At 37.4% G+C, this 18,682-nt stretch overlaps 1 protein-coding gene across 1 annotated transcript in view; it reads left to right on the top strand.

The window, feature by feature from the left end:
* Positions 1–13,163, top strand: part of RFX6 (regulatory factor X6) — a 56,348-nt gene extending 43,185 nt beyond the window's left edge. Inside the window, exons 12-19 of the mRNA XM_017958386.3 lie at positions 1,147–1,291; positions 2,939–3,048; positions 3,996–4,113; positions 5,557–5,679; positions 6,336–6,542; positions 7,896–8,408; positions 9,630–9,842; positions 12,330–13,163. Of these exons, the coding sequence (XP_017813875.3) occupies positions 1,147–1,291; positions 2,939–3,048; positions 3,996–4,113; positions 5,557–5,679; positions 6,336–6,542; positions 7,896–8,408; positions 9,630–9,842; positions 12,330–12,505 (1,605 nt within the window). The 3' untranslated portion in view covers positions 12,506–13,163. The remainder of the gene's footprint in view (positions 1–1,146; positions 1,292–2,938; positions 3,049–3,995; positions 4,114–5,556; positions 5,680–6,335; positions 6,543–7,895; positions 8,409–9,629; positions 9,843–12,329) is intronic.
* The last annotated feature ends 5,519 nt before the right edge of the window (positions 13,164–18,682 follow it).

Genomic DNA, 18,682 nt, shown 5'->3' with positions numbered 1-18,682 from the left:
GCTGGGCGCGGTGGCTCAAGCCTGTAATCCCAGCACTTTGGGAGGCCGAGACGGGCGGATCAAGAGGTCAGGAGATCGAGACCATCGTGGCTAACACGGTGAAACCCCGTCTCTACTAAAAAACACAGAAAAAACTAGCCGGGCGAGGTGGCGGGCGCCTGTAGTCCCAGCTACTCGGGAGGCTGAGGCAGGAGAATGGCGTAAACCCGGGAGGCGGAGCTTGCAGTGAGCTGAGATCCAGCCACTGCACTCCAGCCTGGGCCACAGAGCGAGACTGCGTCTCAAAAAAAAAAAAAAAAAAGAATCTTCTGATAAGAACAGATTGAGGAACTTTCACAGATTGAAGGGAGCTAAGTAGACAACAACTAAATGCAACATGAGACCCAAAAATGAATGCTATGATAAAAAAAGCACATTAGTGGGAAAGCTGGTGAAATTCGAATTCTGTCTGTAGTTAATAGTATTGTACCATTGTTAATTTCCTGATTTGGGTAATATACAATAGTTACAGAAGATGATAAGAAGCTGGATGGAGAGTATATGGAAATACTCTGCACTACCTTTGCAACCTCTCTGTGATTTGAAATTTAAAAAACTTGAATGCAATTTAACATTTATTTGCCATGTGAATCTAATTGCTACAAATAAGGTTGTGAGAAATTAGCCTATGTGATACTTAATATTGTGAAACCACAAACTTAACACATTTTAAACTGCCGACTAATCATAGCTCTTTTAAGTAGGGAGAACAAAAGTCATTCATAAATTAAGAATTACACATTGTATATTGTTAAAATCGACTTCTCTTTCCCCAAAATGATTATTTGCTTTATGAAGATTTCTTGCCTTCTAAATTTTAAAAGACAAGCTTGAGATAATTTCAGATAGGAAATGCAACATTTAAAAATTCTTATTTTATGATCATGGACAAAGAAAATCCATTTATATTTTCTAAGTTAAAAATAATTTTCAAACTTTTAACAGAGATGATCATGAGTCTCAGCTGCTGTTTTTATCTTTAAAACAAGAAAAAAGTTATTTATGATACTTTTATCTCAAGGAACTATTTTTCTGATAGCTAAAAATTTCTTCTAGATACATTAGAAATGATAATAGTGTAATGTCTTCTTTACTTTCTCTATGCAGATTGCCAGACCAGCTCTCTTTGACCAGCATGTCGTTAATTCTATGGTATCTGATATTGAAAGGGTTGATTTGAACAGCATTGGCTCTCAAGCCCTTCTTACCGTTTCAGGCAGCACAGACACTGAATCTGGTATCTACACTGAACGTAAGTCCATTCTCTTTGTTTAGAACAAGGTTTCCCAAGCTCAGGAAATTGACATCTTGAGCTGGGTAACTCTGTTGGAGGAGCCTGTCCAGTGTGTTGTAGGATGTTTAGCAGTATCCCTGACCTCTACCCATTAGATGACAGTAGCAGCCTCCTCCAAGCTGAGACAACCAAACATGTTTCCCCACATCGTCAAAGGTGTTCTGGGCTGAAAAATCACATCTGATTAAAAAAAGAAAAATCTGGTTTATAAAAATATTTTTAATTAAAAAAATTATCTTCTAATAAAAAATAGTTATAGTTACTCACTGTGAAAATACAGAAAATATTGAGTAAAAAGTCATCTATAATCTTATTAGCTAGAAATAAATGAAATGGAAATAATCTGAAAATAATCAAAATGGTTTTGAGTTTTGTAAGTTTTCTTTCAGTTTTACATTACATGTGTACAAATTTGCATGTGTTTTATAGTCTTGTCATCCTGTGTTGTATGATACATATCAAAATGGTATCTCAGCACAATACTGCTTTTCAAAGCAGACTCCCTACTCAGATTTAGACCATCTGACAGAGACTACCAAGCCAATATGTGTGGCTAGACAACTAGTCTTGAATTCCAAGGGATAACAGCCACTATTTTTTCTCCCACTGTCTTTGAAAAGACAAAGCCTGCAGCCTCCCATACACTGGTGCACAAACTATGGACTGCTCTCTGGGGCCTAATGTCAACTCCAATTTTTATTTCCTAACGTAAAATAGTATTGCCTTTTGAGATTCAGTAAACCTTAAACCCTTTAATAGAAGGATAGTCTTAAACTGTCCTTTTAAATATTACATGATAAAACGTTATTCGGGTAAATGGCTCAATTCTGCAGTGAAGAACTTAACTTTTACTAAAGATAAAGGATATTTTGGAAAGCAGGAAATCACCAAGCTTAGGTTCATTCATTAGCTTTTAACTAATCTGTTCCATTTAATGAAAACATTAGACTCAAAATGAATATTTAACTACATAACCAACTTAATCTTCCCTAGTATATGCATACACATATATATAATATTGAAATCTATATTTCAATATATACCAAGATATATGCACTTATTAAAATTTTGGGCACACTTCTAGAGGCTGAGGTGGGAAGATTGTTTGATCCCAAGAGTTCAAGACCAGCCTGGGCAACATAGCAAGACCTTTCTCTACATTTTTTTTTTTTTTAATTTAGCCAGGCTTGTTGGTGCATGCTTGGAGTCCAAGCTGCTTGGGAGGCTGAGGCAGGAGGATCACTTGAGCCCAGGAGGATCACTTGAGCCCAGGAGTCTGAGGCTTCAGTAAGCCATGATCATGTCATTGCACTCCAGCCTGGGCAACAAAGCAAGATCCTCTCTCTCTGTCTCTCTCTCTCTCTCTCTCTCTCTCACACACACACACACACACACACACACACACACACCATTGAAGAGTACAGTACTAAGGATTTTTTTGTTACTGTTTTCAATATATGACATTAATTCTTTTCACCATTTATCTGTCTTTCCCTTTCATGTTATCAAAGTATTGATGATTCCTAGTTTTAGGTTTTCTCTTGGATTCCAAGTAGAGTGCAATATTCTGTTTTCTTTTCTGTCTTTTTTCTTTTTCCTGGGTAGATGACTCTATCACTGTGTTCCAAGAACTGAAGGATCTCCTTAAGAAGAATGCCACCGTGGAGGCTTTTATTGAATGGTTGGATACTGTGGTAGAGCAGAGAGTTATTAAGGTACTTTTTAATGACAGATTCAGAAAATAAGTTTCTTGTTAAGAGTAAATGCTAAACTGGCTATAATTTTTTGACTGGGGGGAGAGGGGTGGAAGGCGGTGTGTGTGAAGGCTTTGAAAAGCTTTTGATGCTCTACGAATAAGGCAGGCCAAATATTGAGATTAGGAGTATGTCAAGATTTGAGAGCACTGGGCATGGATTCCATTATATTTCTCCTTTCTCGCCCAAAGACTACAAGATGCTCTGCCTTCCCTATCAGTCAATAACATTACAGCTGATAACATCAGTAGAGAAAGATAAACCTAGAAACTGGAATGATCTGGCCCGTTTCTAAAAAGCAAGATTTCATAAATGCTGATGGAAAACATGGTTCTAAGCATTTGCATTTCTGAATTCCAAAAGCTCAGTATTTTGTGTTTTCTCTGTGGTTTCTTAATTTTCTTCAGTTAACCTAGTCATCCATCATGAAACAAGCAATAAGAACAAATATATCCATCACTAGTTGGTGTTAGCTATTCCATATCAAGGAAAGTAGTTATAGTTTGGAGACTTTTTTCCTTCTGGAAGGAAAATAGCTTACCATTCAGTACCAAAGAAGCCGATCATTCACAAAAATATATAGCCCTTCCTTCACACCTCACTTTCTGTTCTTTTTAAAGCTCTGTCAAAGAAAAATTAAAAATAAAAATATTTTGAAAATTCTTTCATTTTGCTATCTAATTCTGTTAGGAAACAGAGCCATATTGAATACAGACTTATTACCCTTAGAACATCAGCAAAGACCGGCTAACATGAAATTCCCAGGACAGATAGTTTTATTTGATGAAATAAATGCCATGCCATCTGTCCATTTGTTAGACAGTATATTTACCTCTTGATCTAACATAGGATTAATGTAGTACTGAGAGGACAGATTTTATAGTTTCATTTTGTTCCTTTACTTTTAGACCAGCAAACAAAATGGAAGGTCATTAAAGAAGAGAGCTCAAGACTTTCTGTTAAAGTGGAGTTTTTTTGGTGCTCGAGTAATGCATAATCTCACCTTGAACAATGCATCCAGTTTTGGTAACATATGTGCATTATAAAACTGTTCTTACATGAATTATATCATTTGTTCCCCAGTCACATCTCCTGTCAATTTTTAAACATGTTACATTGTCACTTCTTAAACTGTATCTAAATATGGAGCTATGAGAAAATGGTAGTTATGAACCTGGGTTTAGGAGTCAGACCATAAGCAGGATTAAATCCTAACAATGATCCTCTCTGGCTGTGGGCCAATCTGCTCACTGAAGAAGGGGAAGAATATTCTCTTCAAAGGGTTATGTAGGTACTTTGGTGAGATGATGTTTATAAAAACAAATTGCCTAGCACTCAGGAAATGCTAAATGCATAGCAGCTATTATCATTACATTCCATCAGTGCTTGGATAAATTTTATTTGTTAAACAAATGATAATTAAGACATTATTTTACAAAATTATTATTCATTGCAATATGGCAAATTTCTGCATCTTTTCTGAGCACCCATATAGCTGCACTCCAGGAATCAATAAACAGCTTAGAAGACACACTCTCATGTCTCTGACCCATCTTTCCTGTTCTATACGCTTTGGGAGACACAGAGGGTTAAGTTAGCTTTTTATAAAATTGAATACCTTCTTTTTCCTTAAAATTCCTGAGACTCCTGTTTTATAGTTATAATGTTAAACTCATGGGTAGAACTCTGCATTTGGTAGCTGCATTTCAGGAAATCTTCACATTATGAAAGAGATTACAATTAACTAAATTGTTTGTATTTAATGTTCTGTAGAATTAAATAAAATCAGTGAATTTGTATTGAAGAATAAACAAAATGCATTGTCTATTATTTGAAATAGACTTCCCATATTTAAAGTTTTATAAAATATACAGCATTGAAGTCTGGTCTTACTACGAAAAATACTTTTGTTGGAAAATCTATTGAATAGTTAAAAGAAGTTTTAGTTTTCCAGAACATATTTCACTTGAAATTTACTCTTTTAGTTTTTGCCAAATCTAAGAATATTTTGTTTCAGGCTAGAAAGATAACTCTTTACTTGCCTTTTTTCAGACCGTGTTCGCCATTGTCTAATTATTTAGTACAAAGTAAACAGAAATAGAGCAGAGTAGAGTCATTCTCCCCAAGTTAAAGCTTATCACACTCCAATGTGTGCCCTCTTAAAGCATAAAGCATGTCTCACTTTCATCCGTATTTTCCTTTGATGTAATTAGTGGCCAAAGAGCTGGCAGGACAGTACACACAGAGAGCAGGGCAGGCAATACACAGAAAGATCAGAGATCCAAGTTAAGCATGTTGGTCTTAGCAGGTCATTTAAAGTCCAACAAGTATTTGTTTATTTCAGTTGCTCCTTGTAAAGTGTTGCGAGATGGTCACAAAGATAACTGACTTCTCTTTCCCTTTCCTTCTCTTTCTCTCCCCTTTTCACATTTCACACTGTCCTCTCTTCATTCTCCATCCATAAACAAGGTTCTTTTCATTTGATTCGAATGCTTCTTGATGAATACATTCTCCTGGCCATGGAGACCCAGTTTAATAATGACAAAGAGCAGGAGTTACAGAATTTATTGGACAAGTATATGAAGAATTCAGGTAACTTAAAATAACTGTTTTGTTTTGCATATTTCTTTGTTTAAATCTGAAGTTCAAGAATTTATAAGTGCAAATATTAAGTGGGTTTATCATAATCTCAGAGTTTTTCTCCAAACTAATTCTCACCATATAGTCACACTATTGGGGCACTATTTTTCTTTCATTCATTGATATGTACAATAGTCAAAAGTACTTTACTGGAAACTCTGAAGTATGCAAAATTGGTGATCTTAATTTCTGGGAATTAAGGTGAAGTTGGAGAAGTGACTATAATACAAAATATAACTGTAATTCAAGACACATATGGTATACTACATAGGTAAGTGATGTAAAAATAGGTTCTATAGGAGTTTAGAGAAGGAAGGAAACACATCTATTTGGGATGGGGCAACTTGCATTTTGAAGACTTCACTCCAAAGTGGATTATTTAGTGCTCCTCATCTACATCCACATCCACAAATATGCAGCTAAAAAATCCCTAGCATCACTGCCAAGAGCAAAGGTCTGCCAGCCTCACTTCCCGTGGGAAACATTGCTTAGTAGTTTCCAGATTCAATACTCAACAATGAAACATTTTCATTTTCTTTTACTTGGGTGTATCTACTAGGAATATGAGAAAAAAATCTCAAATTTCCCATTTTAAAAACTCTTTACAGATGCGAGTAAAGCTGCTTTCACTGCTTCTCCGAGTTCATGCTTTCTGGCCAACCGTAATAAAGGGAGCATGGTTTCCAGCGACTCTGTGAAGAATGAAAGCCATGTGGAGACAACCTATCTCCCTCTGCCATCCAGTCAATCTGGAGGCCTAGGCCCTGCTCTGCACCCGTTCCCTGCTGGGAATACAGACAACATGCCGCTCACAGGTACGCTAAAGAGAACTGCTTAGGTTCCAGCGCATCTCAGAGAAGCCTGTTCCTTCGTTTTTCTTAAAACTCGTAACCTCTACTCCAGGAATTCCAACAATAAAAAAGGATGATCTTAACTGAGTTTTAATAAAGATTTATAATATTTTTGTGATTTTCAGCAATGGTAATAATACTGTTATTAACACAGGTTTCATGTTTTGACACACTCCATAAATTATATTAGAAGTATGAATAATTAATTAATTTAGTGGAAGAAATAATTAGATGAGGTATACATAAAATTCTTAAGAAGCTTTGAAGATAAAAAAAATGGGTTGCTTATTTTTGGATTTTGAGGAGACTTTATTTCTCCTTCCCTAAAAAGTAGATTCGGCCTCGGTGCAGTGGCTCATGCCTGTAATCCCAGCATTTTGGGAGAACGAGGAGAACGGATCACCTGAGGTCAGGAGTTCGAGACCAGCCTGCCCAACATGGCGAAACCCCATCTCTACTAAACATACAAAAAATTAGCCGGGCGTGGTGGCGGGCGCATGTCATCTCTCTTGGACCCGGGAGGCGGAGCTTGCAGTGAGCTGAGATCAGGCCACTGCACTCCAGCCTGGGCGACAAGAGTGAAACTCCGTATCAAAGAAAAAAAAAACCGGATTCTGCCATTTTAGGTTAATTGTTACAATAATTCTCCCTTTTGATCTAAGGTTCTTTTTCTGTCAAAATGAATATTTGGTGGCTTGACCTAGCTACTCGGCAGTATTTTAAATCTGCTTATTGCCTTGTGTCTTTTTTGAAATCTTTTTTATACATTACTTCTTTTCATATACAGAATTTGAAACCTAGAAAAGCCTTATAATTCAGGGGTCCAGTTCTACCAGTGGAACATCGGAGGCCCAGAGAGTTGGTCGCATTCATAAATCACATTACTTATCAGAAGTGTTTGCATGACATTTTGAATTGACTGCTTTGAAGCCATGGCCATTTTGACATTAGAGACTTTTTCTTTTTACCCTAAAAGTCAAACAGTTTTACAATCAGCTAATTTTTTAATTATGGGGAAATATGAGCAGCAGACACCCATGCCCTCCCCATGCTACCTGTGGAGAGACCACGAAGCCCATCCCAGACTTTCCTCTATAGTCACCAAATCCGTCTCCGCTGTTGTGACACATACATGTGTTGTGATTATATTTTTTAAATTCTGGATTTTTGGTGCTTTTCAGTTTCGTTATTTTTGGAGGGCAGGAATGAAGCAAGTTGGAAAACAATACATTAATAAATCTTTTGAATATTTTTTAAAGATGTGAGCTCATCTACTTTAATATGACACTAAAGGAATGTTCTGGTAATTTTTTGCAGGTCAAATGGAGCTTTCACAGAATGCTGGTCATATGATGACACCACCCATTTCTCCAGCCATGGCAAGCCGAGGAAGTGTCATTAACCAAGGACCAATGGCAGGGAGACCCCCAAGTGTGGGCCCAATACTGTCAGCTCCATCACACTGCTCCACATACCCAGAGCCCATTTATCCTACTCTCCCTCAAGCCAACCATGACTTTTACAGCACCAGCTCTAACTACCAGACTGTGTTTAGGGCACAGCCCCACCCCACATCAGGACTCTATCCTCATCACACCGAGCATGGTCGATGCATGGCTTGGACTGAACAGCAGCTTTCAAGAGACTTCTTCAGTGGTAGCTGTGCGGGGTCTCCATATAACTCCCGGCCACCATCCAGCTATGGCCCATCCCTGCAAGCCCAGGATTCACACAATATGCAGTTTTTAAACACAGGAAGCTTCAATTTCTTGAGCAACACAGGAGCTGCCAGCTGCCAAGGAGCAACACTGCCTCCTAATTCACCAAATGGTATTGATATGTAAAAGAATTTTTCTTGGTTTTTGAGATGGCAATGAGGCAGAATCAGACATTGCGTTCCACCTCTGCTGACCAGCATGTCCTTTCACTTAAGGCTTCCAAAGATCATGGAACTTAGACATTTGGAGCTGATTTCTGTCACATACACATATATTTCCTAATTTTTGTGGCTTTCCTAAAGTTGCCCTTCTTCCTTCTTTTTTTTTTTTTTTGAGACAGGGTCTTGCGCTGTAGCCCAGGCTGGAGTGCATTGGCAGGATCATGATTCACTGCAGCCTCAAACCCCTGAGCTCAAGCAATCCTCCTATCTCAGCTTCCCAAGTAGCTGGGATTACAGGCATGCATCACCATCCCTGTCTAAATTTTAAATTTTTTCTGAAGATGAAGTCTTGCTATGTTTGCCCAGGCTGGTCTCAAACTACCAACTTTAAGCAGTCCTCTCTCCTTGGCTTCCCAAAATGCTGAGGTGCCTCCCAAAGGTGTGAGCCACCACCCCTGGCCTGAAGTTGTCCTCCTAAATACCACACATGTTACAAAAAAAAAAAAAAGATAGGTAATATCATATGTTTGAGATCTACCTTAACAGCCCCAAAGAAGAATGTTCTGTCTTTTGAAAACATTTTTAGTGGATAATATTTCTTCCAGATAACTAAAAGCAGATTTTAAAGACTGGGACCAAAACGGGTCAATAAAAATTGGAAGTTAAGGGAACTGGAGAGACCTGTGACCTTGAGTCACCAAAATAGGCTTTGTGTGTAGACATCTTTGGTGTCTTTCTCCTAAGTGTAGGCCAGTCTTTGTCTCCCCTAAATATGCATCTATACATGAAAGTAGTATTTTTGTGACAGGTGATAGTGCTTTTTTCTTTCTTAGTAGGTAGCTCTTGTTAATTTAGATAAGGGAAATCTGACAGAGGTGTAATCTGGTCTTAAAGTTAATACAATTATTATGTATTATGTATTATGCTATAATTATTATATTAAATTATGTATGATGCTACAATTCTTACGTATTAAAAACAAAAAAACAGCACAGTAAACCTTATCTATATACAAGCGCAAATCCAGTTCTGTAGCATATATAGATAGATACACATGTAATACTTGCAGTTTGATATCTTTAGCACATCACCTAATTACTTTGTCACCTTTTTGCTTTCTGAAAGTTCTTTGTAGTAAGTTAACAGTAAATTCTCAACATTTTCTGTTACAGGATACTATGGAAGCAACATAAACTACCCAGAGTCTCATAGGCTCGGATCAATGGTGAATCAGCACGTTTCTGTCATCAGCAGTGTTCGCTCACTGCCCCCCTACAGTGACATCCACGATCCACTTAACATTTTAGATGACAGTGGTAGAAAACAGACCAGCTCGTTTTACGCAGACACATCATCTCCAGCTGCATGTCGAACTCCAGTCCTAGGTAAATTATTTTAGTAGTTCTTGGAAACATTTTAAGAAGTCGTTGACCTCAGGTATGCAGCATTACTTGAGGGAGATATGCTGAGGTGAATTGAGCAAGCATGTTCCCACGGTTGATTTATTATTATTACTTTGGATCTAAAGTTATATTTTTTGTATCTGACTACACAGTAATAGGTTTTCATTTCTTATTGTGTATATCTCTATTATGCAACCTACTGCTAGATCTGTTATGTTTTACAAAAAAATAGCTGGTATCTATTAAGGAGGCAAAAAATTAATATGACCTGTCAAATGCACTCTAAAACTGTAAGTTTTAAAAGGGCAGTAATAATATCTTTTTCTCACTCTTGATTAGTGTTGGACCCAGTTGTAGTGGCAAGAGGTATCTTTAGGTCTCATGATCTCCATAAGTATCCAAAAATCACTCCAAGATTTAAAAGAACTGCTGTCCTGTGATGGGTGCTACTAGCATTCTCTTATTCTTATTTAAAATGTGATTCAACACCTCGAGAAAATGTTGCTATTTTTATTACTCTCTGACATATCATGTAAGTAAAAATAAGAAAAACAGTGTGCTTGCCATGAAGCCTCCTGGAATCTTCTTCCAACCAGGTTACCTTTCTTAATCCTCGTCTATGAAGAAATTCTGCAATTGGTCCTAGTTGCATCACCAGCACCTAACAAAATGTCTGCCACATAGTAGAAACTCAATAAGTGAGTGAGTGAAAAAAGGAATAAAAACTATATATATATATATGTATAGTCTATAAATAATTAGTATAATTAGTATGTTATTAGTAATAACATAGATTTAGTCACTATAGATTTAGCTTCTAAAATTACTAATAAGATTTCACAGGGCAAATATATATTCACTAAGTATCAAGGCAGAGTGTTAATATTTATATGAGATGGTTAAAATCCTCCAATGAAATTGATTTCAGACTAGCATAAGTAAAGGGCATTGACACACAACTAGAGCATAAGGGAAAATGGAATCAATTTCATCTCTCCTCACTCAGTGTACCTTTCCAATAATTCAATAGGAAGTACTCCTTCTCTTCCTGTCACTGTCACACATGCTCCCTGAGCAGAATCTAGCAGCTCATCTCCTGCTATCTGCAAATGGTCATTGCTTCTAGGTTACTCTAATGAAGCAGAAAATTCCACTTCAGGAAGTTTTCTCACCATGAGACTAAAATGTACTGTGTTGCTATTGTTACTATTAGTTCTGTTTACTTGAAGAGATAGTGGAAGCTTTGACGAAACATAGGTTTAAGAGTAGGGTGGAGTCTAAGCTTTAGTTGATCAGAGCTGGCTTACAAGTAGATTGCAAAGTGTGATGCAAGGTAAAATGAGGGGATAGAATAAGTGGATAGGTAGTGCAAGCAGAATTGAGTTCAACTGTTTCTTAATTATAAAGCCTGGTTCTTAGACAGAGAGCATGCCATGTCAGCAATAAGAAAGCAGCAACCATATATGAGGGAAATACAGAGTTAGTGAGCCAGTTAGTGAATTTTATTGAGAACCTACTAGGAGCCAGACTCCATTCTAGATGTGAGGATATGGTGGTGATCAGGCCATAGTTCTTGCCTGTAAGAAGTTTACATTATAGTAGAGGGACAGTAAGGCAATAAATATATGAGCAAATGCATTAAAAAGATAATGCCAAGTACTCTGAACTTGATTAAATAGGGTAAAATGACAGATAGTAAAGGAGGAGCTGCTTTCTGTAGGACAGCTGAGAAAGGAATCCTGAGGCAGAAACATTTGAATTGAAAGCTGAGTGATGAGAAGGAGGCAAAGATGTGAAGATCTGAGGGAGGAGTTCCAGGCAGAAGAAGCAGTGAATACAGAACCGCTGAAATCACAATAAATTTGAAAACAATCAACGGGCAGAGAGCAGGCCAGTGTGTCTTAAGCATGTTGAATGAAGGAGAGAGTAGAGCAAAATAAAACAAAAAGCAGGGGCGCATCTACATAGGGTAAGATGCTTGGATCATGTTCCACGGGTATGGGAAGCCACTATGGCATTTGAAATGAGTGAAAGTTTGATCTGCTCTTCAGCAATATCATTCTGGCTGCTCTCAGGAGGGTGAGTGGGTGAGACAAAGGTGGAGATCATGGGACCAGTCAGGAGGCTGCTGTGTTGGTACAGGAGAGAAAAGATGGTGGTTTGAACTACAACCACAAAAGTGCAGATGGAAAGAGAAGGTAGATTGGGGGATGTAGTTTGGTGATAGCACTTAAGTTGAAATTGAGTTTTCTTTGTGAAATATGTAGAGGAAATAATTTCTGGGAGACTAGCAAGTGGGAAAAAAATGGAAGAAAAGATAATAGATCTGGTAAACCATACAGACTCAAATTTAGAATAGGTATGTGTGCTAAGTGCAAAAATAAATACAGGGAATTAAAATGAGTGGCATTTGCAGAGAAAAGAAAATGTCGATCAATTTTCAATTGCTGATTATATTTTCCCTTACAGCTTCCAGTTTGCAAACCCCAATTCCTTCTTCCTCATCCCAATGTATGTATGGAACTTCCAACCAGTATCCAGCTCAAGAAACCCTGGACTCCCATGGAACAAGCAGTAGAGAAATGGTGTCTTGTTTACCACCTATCAACACTGTGTTCATGGGAACAGCAGCTGGAGGCACTTAAACCACCAATGTGGGAGGGGGTGCTAAAACTTAAAAAACAATCTCTACTGTGCAAATATCATTATTCACTCAGACTTCCATAAGAGTAAAGAAAAATGAATATGCAGTGGCTGACATTGTTTTTAAGTCACTGGTACTATGGACAACTCCATAGTGAATGGAGTTACTTGTAGAGTTTGCCCTGCACACTAAGAGTTTAAAATGTGAGCTCATTATTAATCATAGTTTCAAAAATTATCAAATAAAACCAGTGAAGATTTGAAGATGCAAACATTTCAGCTATGAAGATTTACATTTCACTTTCTAATTTATTAAACATCTGTGTGCCCTTTTATCTTTGGTTTCTTTTAAAAGTATATTTAATGCCTTTACAATACCTTTAATTTATTGGGATCTCAGAATCATTGTTTACTATCCCTTATTTGACAAAAAGTCAAATGTGTATGTTCTACCTCCAATGGAAATGTTTACAAGGTCAAGACTTAATTCAATTCAGCCAATACCAAAGTTGCTTGACTTTCAATTCCTGTGCATTAGTGCGATGATTTCTGTCACATAGCAGCATTCCGATTCTATGTAACTGAATGGAGATGATAAGTGCTTTCCCCTCTTTATTTAAAAAAGATTAAAAGGAATAAAAGAAATAATGTATGGAAATATTTTTAAAGGTGTGGTGCTCTTGGGGCTGGTACTGTTTCTGAAGAGTACTGGGGATTTACTCTTTAATCTCAGCTCCTTTGGATATGAGATTAAGGAGTAAAGTTGTTTGGTTAAACACTATAATTTTAAAACATTTGCATATCATATCCTTGCCTATAAATATGAAGAAATTGTGAATTATAGACTATTTGAAACTTTGCAGATTTAGAAGCAGTCTTTTACCAAGTACTTTCTTATACATTGAAAGTAAATGAGTGTTCAGGGATTAGCTTGATGCAAAGCCTAATTCAGAAGTGAAGGAATCATTACATATAAATTAATACAATTTGATAACACTATCTTTCTAGCTCTGTTTCTTTTTCTTTTCCATATGTCTTCACTGAAAGGTCTATTGTAACGTTCATGGCATGTGGTAGGAGACTTCCATTAACTTTACAGGCTTCTCCTATAGTCTTATAACAAGCCTCATATTATTTGTTTTAAGGATTAGGTTATACTATAAACCCCAGGTACATCATAAAAGGATCTATAAGCACCAGATACTCATTATACATCATGATGGAATTTGGTAAAACAAACTGTAGATTTTTTTTCAGCAAGCAACAAACAATTATCTGTGGACCTGTCAGAGTATGGCTACCATTTGCTTAGTTGTATGTTCAACGGTATGCAGTTTATAATTTAATTAATTGAACAGAAAAAGATTGCAACAGTAACAAATCGTGAAGAATAGCAAATTAAATGTTCTATTCTTTGTTCTAGAAATATTGTAGAAATACAGAGGAGAAAAGTAATAAAGACTTGGAATTAAGTAGTAAACAAAACAGCTTTAAAAAGCTTTTGGCCATAAGTCTTGAAAATTAACCAAAATTTTAACGTATACTAATTAAATATATGTTCAGCATCTATGTGTCAGACACTTCATTATATAACAACATGGAAGATACAAAGATGGGAAAGACACTGTCATACCTTATACATTTTTGTGTAACAATGAAGGGGTAATGCGATAGAAAATAGAAGCTCCCAGAGGATTTTTGAGTAGAAAGGCAACGTGGGGAAAGTGATGTTTAGGGAATATCTAACACTAGTTGGAGAGAGGGACTGAATCGGATAGGGGAGAAATTAGCCTGAAAAGGGGGCTATTTGGAGTTTGTTTCTCTGATCTAGATGTCCAGTGGATAAACACAGAGAATACTTGGAAGCAGAGGGAATGAGATCAGGGAGACAGAAAGAAGCATTTCAAAAGAATGTATTTAAGGATTTTTTCTAACCCTGTTTGCAAAGGATTTCCCTACCCTATTTGTAAAGCATTGCAGTGTAAATAATTTGCCATATATTGATACCCTCTTTGTAAATGAGAGAAAATGACCCGGAGCAGGGAGACGCTTACCAGACAAGTGAACAGCATCTCTGGGTCTCATTTGCACCTGGCTGATAACAAGGTGCTCAATCTTGACGCCAAGAGACAGATGACTAACTTGCTGTTTTTGTCAGGCAGTGGGACTTGAGTTTATCTCTGTTAAATGCATAACAGTGTTTCTCCATGCAGGCACTATTGGCTTTCAGGCAGGACAGTTCTTTTATCTCACTCTTCTGCATATTGGACAAGATTTATATCCCGGGCTCTCAAACACTAAATCTCAATAGAACTCCCTTTCCCAGTCATTGTGACAACCAAAAACACCTCACAGTTTTTCAAATGCCTCTGGAGAGGCAGTGCTAGTTCTGCGTGAATTAAAGGTGATAGCATCTTTAATTTTACCTAGAAGGAGCATGAGACAACATAGTACCTCTCTGCCCTTCAGTTACACTCATCATTTAAAAATGATTTCCTTCATGGATCTAAGCCTGGGTGCTCAAGGCGTTTTCTGATATTCTTGTTAATTTTAATAGGTTAAAGGATCTTGCCTAGCATTTTAGTGTTTCTGTTTCCAAAAGTAAGTATATTATTCCTCAAGTAGTTTTTAGAAGTTGTGAAGTATCAATTATAAAGTGGCCTGTTTCTGCTAATGCTTGTGTGAAATGTGAAATTCAGGTTAGAAATCAGAATTCAAAAAATGCTTGGTTTATAATCCCATTCTTTTATTTTCTTTTTCAATTTTTTAACTTTTTGTAGAGATGGGGGTCTCTCTATGTTACCCAGATGGGTCCTGATCTCCTGGGCTCAAGTGATCCTCCTGCCTCACAAAGTGCTGAAGCCACCGTACCAGACCTCTAACTCAATCCTTGAGTAGCATTTTTCAAACCTTATGTTATGGTGTGGTGGCTGCTGTAGATAAAAGACCTAACGACAAATGAATGCTCCAATTAACTCAGTAGATTTTTCTTTTCTTTTTTTCTTTTTTTAGACGGGGTCTCACTGTCGCCCAGCTCTAGTGCGGTGTGCAATCACAGCTCACTGCAACCTAGACTTCCCAGGCTCGGGTGACCCTCCCAAAACTCCTGAGCTCAAGTGACCCCCCTTCCTCAGCCTCCTGAAGTTCTGGGATTACAGGAATGAGCCACTTCAATCCTGGCTTCAGTAAATTCTTAATAGAATTTAGAGACCAAGAACCTGTTTTACAACAACTTAAAACCCAACTATATCATTCACATAGAATCACATATCACAATGCACCTGGTTTATTTTCCTCTCTGCAGGTAGTGTTGCACTAATAAAAATTAGAGCTCTCATCAGTTATATGCTCCCAAGTATGCTTTCAGGTCAGAATGTTTAAACAAAAATTTATGCTAAATTTCCATTATAGTTGTGGATGTAAAAGCCTTTCTCTTTGTTCCCCTTTCAAAGAAAAATCCAGGAGACCCTCAACGTCTAACATGCCCAGAGCCTATTTTGGAAATGGAGAGGGGATTATTATCACAATACCTACACAGGGAAGGCACACTGGCATTTAGTGCCAAGACCATCCATGTCAATGTCCTACAATGTGTGGGTCAGATTTGCACAATGAGGAATTGTCCTTCCAATAACACTTCTATAAGGAAATGAAGGCCAACCAGTATGCTATGAGGTGGTTTCCACAAAACTTTGCCCAATAATGACACTTCATATTATCTAACTAATCCAATCAGATAATCTCAGATGCTGGTGAGGTTACAGAGAAATAGCAACACTTTTATACTGTTGGGAAATTAGTTCGTCCATTGTGGAAGACAGTGTGGTGATTCCTCAGAGACTTAGAACCAGAAACACCATTTGACCCAGCAATCCTCTTACTGGGTATATACCCAAAGGAATATAAATCATTTTATTATAAAGATACATGCATATGTTCCTTGCAGCACTATTCACAATAGCAAAGACATGGAATCAACCCAAATGCCCATCAGTGATAGATTGGATAAAGAAAATGTGCATATACACCATGGAATACTATGCAGCCATAAAAAGGAATGAGATCATGTCCTTTGCAGGGACATGGATGAACCTGGAAACCATTATACTTGGCAAACTAAAGCAGGAAGAGAAAACCAAACACTGCATGTTATTATGTATAAGTGGGTGTTGAACAATGAGAACACATGGACATAAGGAGGCGAACATCACTTTCTGGGGCCTGTTGGGTGAGGGGCAAGGAGGGGAGCATTAGGGAGAGCATTAGGGAAAATAGCTAATGCATGCGGGGCTTAATACCTAGGTGATGGGTTCATAGGTGCAGCAAACCACCATGGCACACGTTTACCTATGTAACAAAACTGCACGTCCTGCAAATGTACCCAGGAACTTAAAAAAATAATAATTATTATTAAAAAAATCTCCTCAGGAACGACGACTGCAAAACTCACACACACACAGTCTAGAGAAAAAAACAGGCAGAAGAGTTAGGCTGGGAGCGGGAGACAGAGAGAAGCAGAGGGAGAGAGAAGCTGAGTTGTGAGTAGGGCCCTGGGCAGCAATGGTTGGCTGCCTCTAATGGGACACTGAAATGACAGCTTCCCAGACCTGCAGTAGAAACCAGAGCTGCAGCTATGCCATCTTGACCAGTGATAAACAATGCCCAGTTCTCTTCTGCCCACTTACTTGCGTTTGCCCTTGGAAACTTAAATGGACTTGGTCTTCGTATAGTCACTCCAAGTACAGCTGCTTTAACTATACTACTAGGTAATACTACAGTATGTTTCCTCTTCTGCAGAAAATCTTGATAAATAATACATTAGTGGTTCACTGATTTTATTTTTCAACAAATAAATCTCTTCTCGTACAAATGCAGTCCATTAAAATATGACAAAAATACTGCCAATTCTTGAAAGTCAGCCTAGGTAATGCATTTTCCTTCCTTACCTCTCCAAAAAGGATACAAGAGGAGGAGGAGGAGGAGGAGGAGGAGGAGGGGAGAGAGAGAGAGAGGAGGCAAGAGAAGGAGGGGAGGGGAATGAAAAGGAGGGGAGTGGAGAGAAGCGGGAGGGGAGGAAAACCTTTGAGATACATCTTGTGAAACCCAAACTCAAAGTTCCAACTATTTTATAAAGCAGGAGGCAAATGAGAGTGATATGTCTGAACTCTCCGGAAAGGGATATTACAGGGACTTCAGTTTCTTTACAACGGGCAGTGGAATTAATTGCCGTAGAAATGTTACAATAGCAGCTATGAGCTCTTGTAAGGCCTGGAGTAGTAAACTGTTTACGCTGTATTTTGAGGACGGATTTACAATCCAGGGTGAGACATAGAAATTTATACAAAACCTTCCAGAAAAGTAAACAGCAGTGATTATGGCATACAGGACATTTTGTTCTTTGGGAAAGATAAGAAATGATGAATTTATATAAAAGGTTATTATACCATCTCATTCAATTATTGAATTTTAAATTAAATCCTTGAGTTGAGTTTGTAAATGGCAGAGAACACAACCTGTCTGTTCCAAAAGCACACTGATTAAATGAAAAGAAAATAAATTGTAGTTATTCCTTGATTATAGGCATTAGCAATGACTGGAAAAGACTGGTAGTTGTAAGCAGACTCTGAGGAACGATCTATTCACTAATTTTGAGACATTTAACCACAAAATAAGGTCTCTCTGTTCTTACTGATAAAAGGTTTTAATTAGTTCTCTAATATCCAAACCCTATAAATAGAGTTTGCTTTTTACTGATCTTGGCTACATAATACCATCATATAAATGTTTTCTATTATAAAAACAATTTATTTTCCAGAACAAGCAAAATCGGTTTTTATTTAGGTTTTTAAAGAATCTAATCCAGTTGGAGAGATCTCTGATTTTTCCCAAATATCTTTAAAAAAATCTATATTTTCAAAAATATTCATATGAAGTTTATGAGGATAAAATTGACCCCTTGTTAGTTTGACCCTTTTACTTGTCATAAGATGAGGTTGTGGTAGAAGACTCTCTGTCCATCCAATGGCATGGGAAGCTTTGGACATATACATGTAAAATAATTCTAGATTCTTGTTCCTATTAAAAAATTATCTGAATCTTTACAAATATTTCATTTGATATCAATATTTAAAGTCTATCAGTTGCTTGAGTATTATTTTCTTTCTTTTTAAACAACTGAA

This window comes from Papio anubis, chromosome 6 (genome assembly GCF_008728515.1).
Source record: "Papio anubis isolate 15944 chromosome 6, Panubis1.0, whole genome shotgun sequence".
NCBI lineage: Eukaryota > Metazoa > Chordata > Mammalia > Primates > Cercopithecidae > Papio > Papio anubis.
Note: the sequence above shows the minus strand (reverse complement) of the source record. Positions and strands in the feature narration are given on the sequence as shown.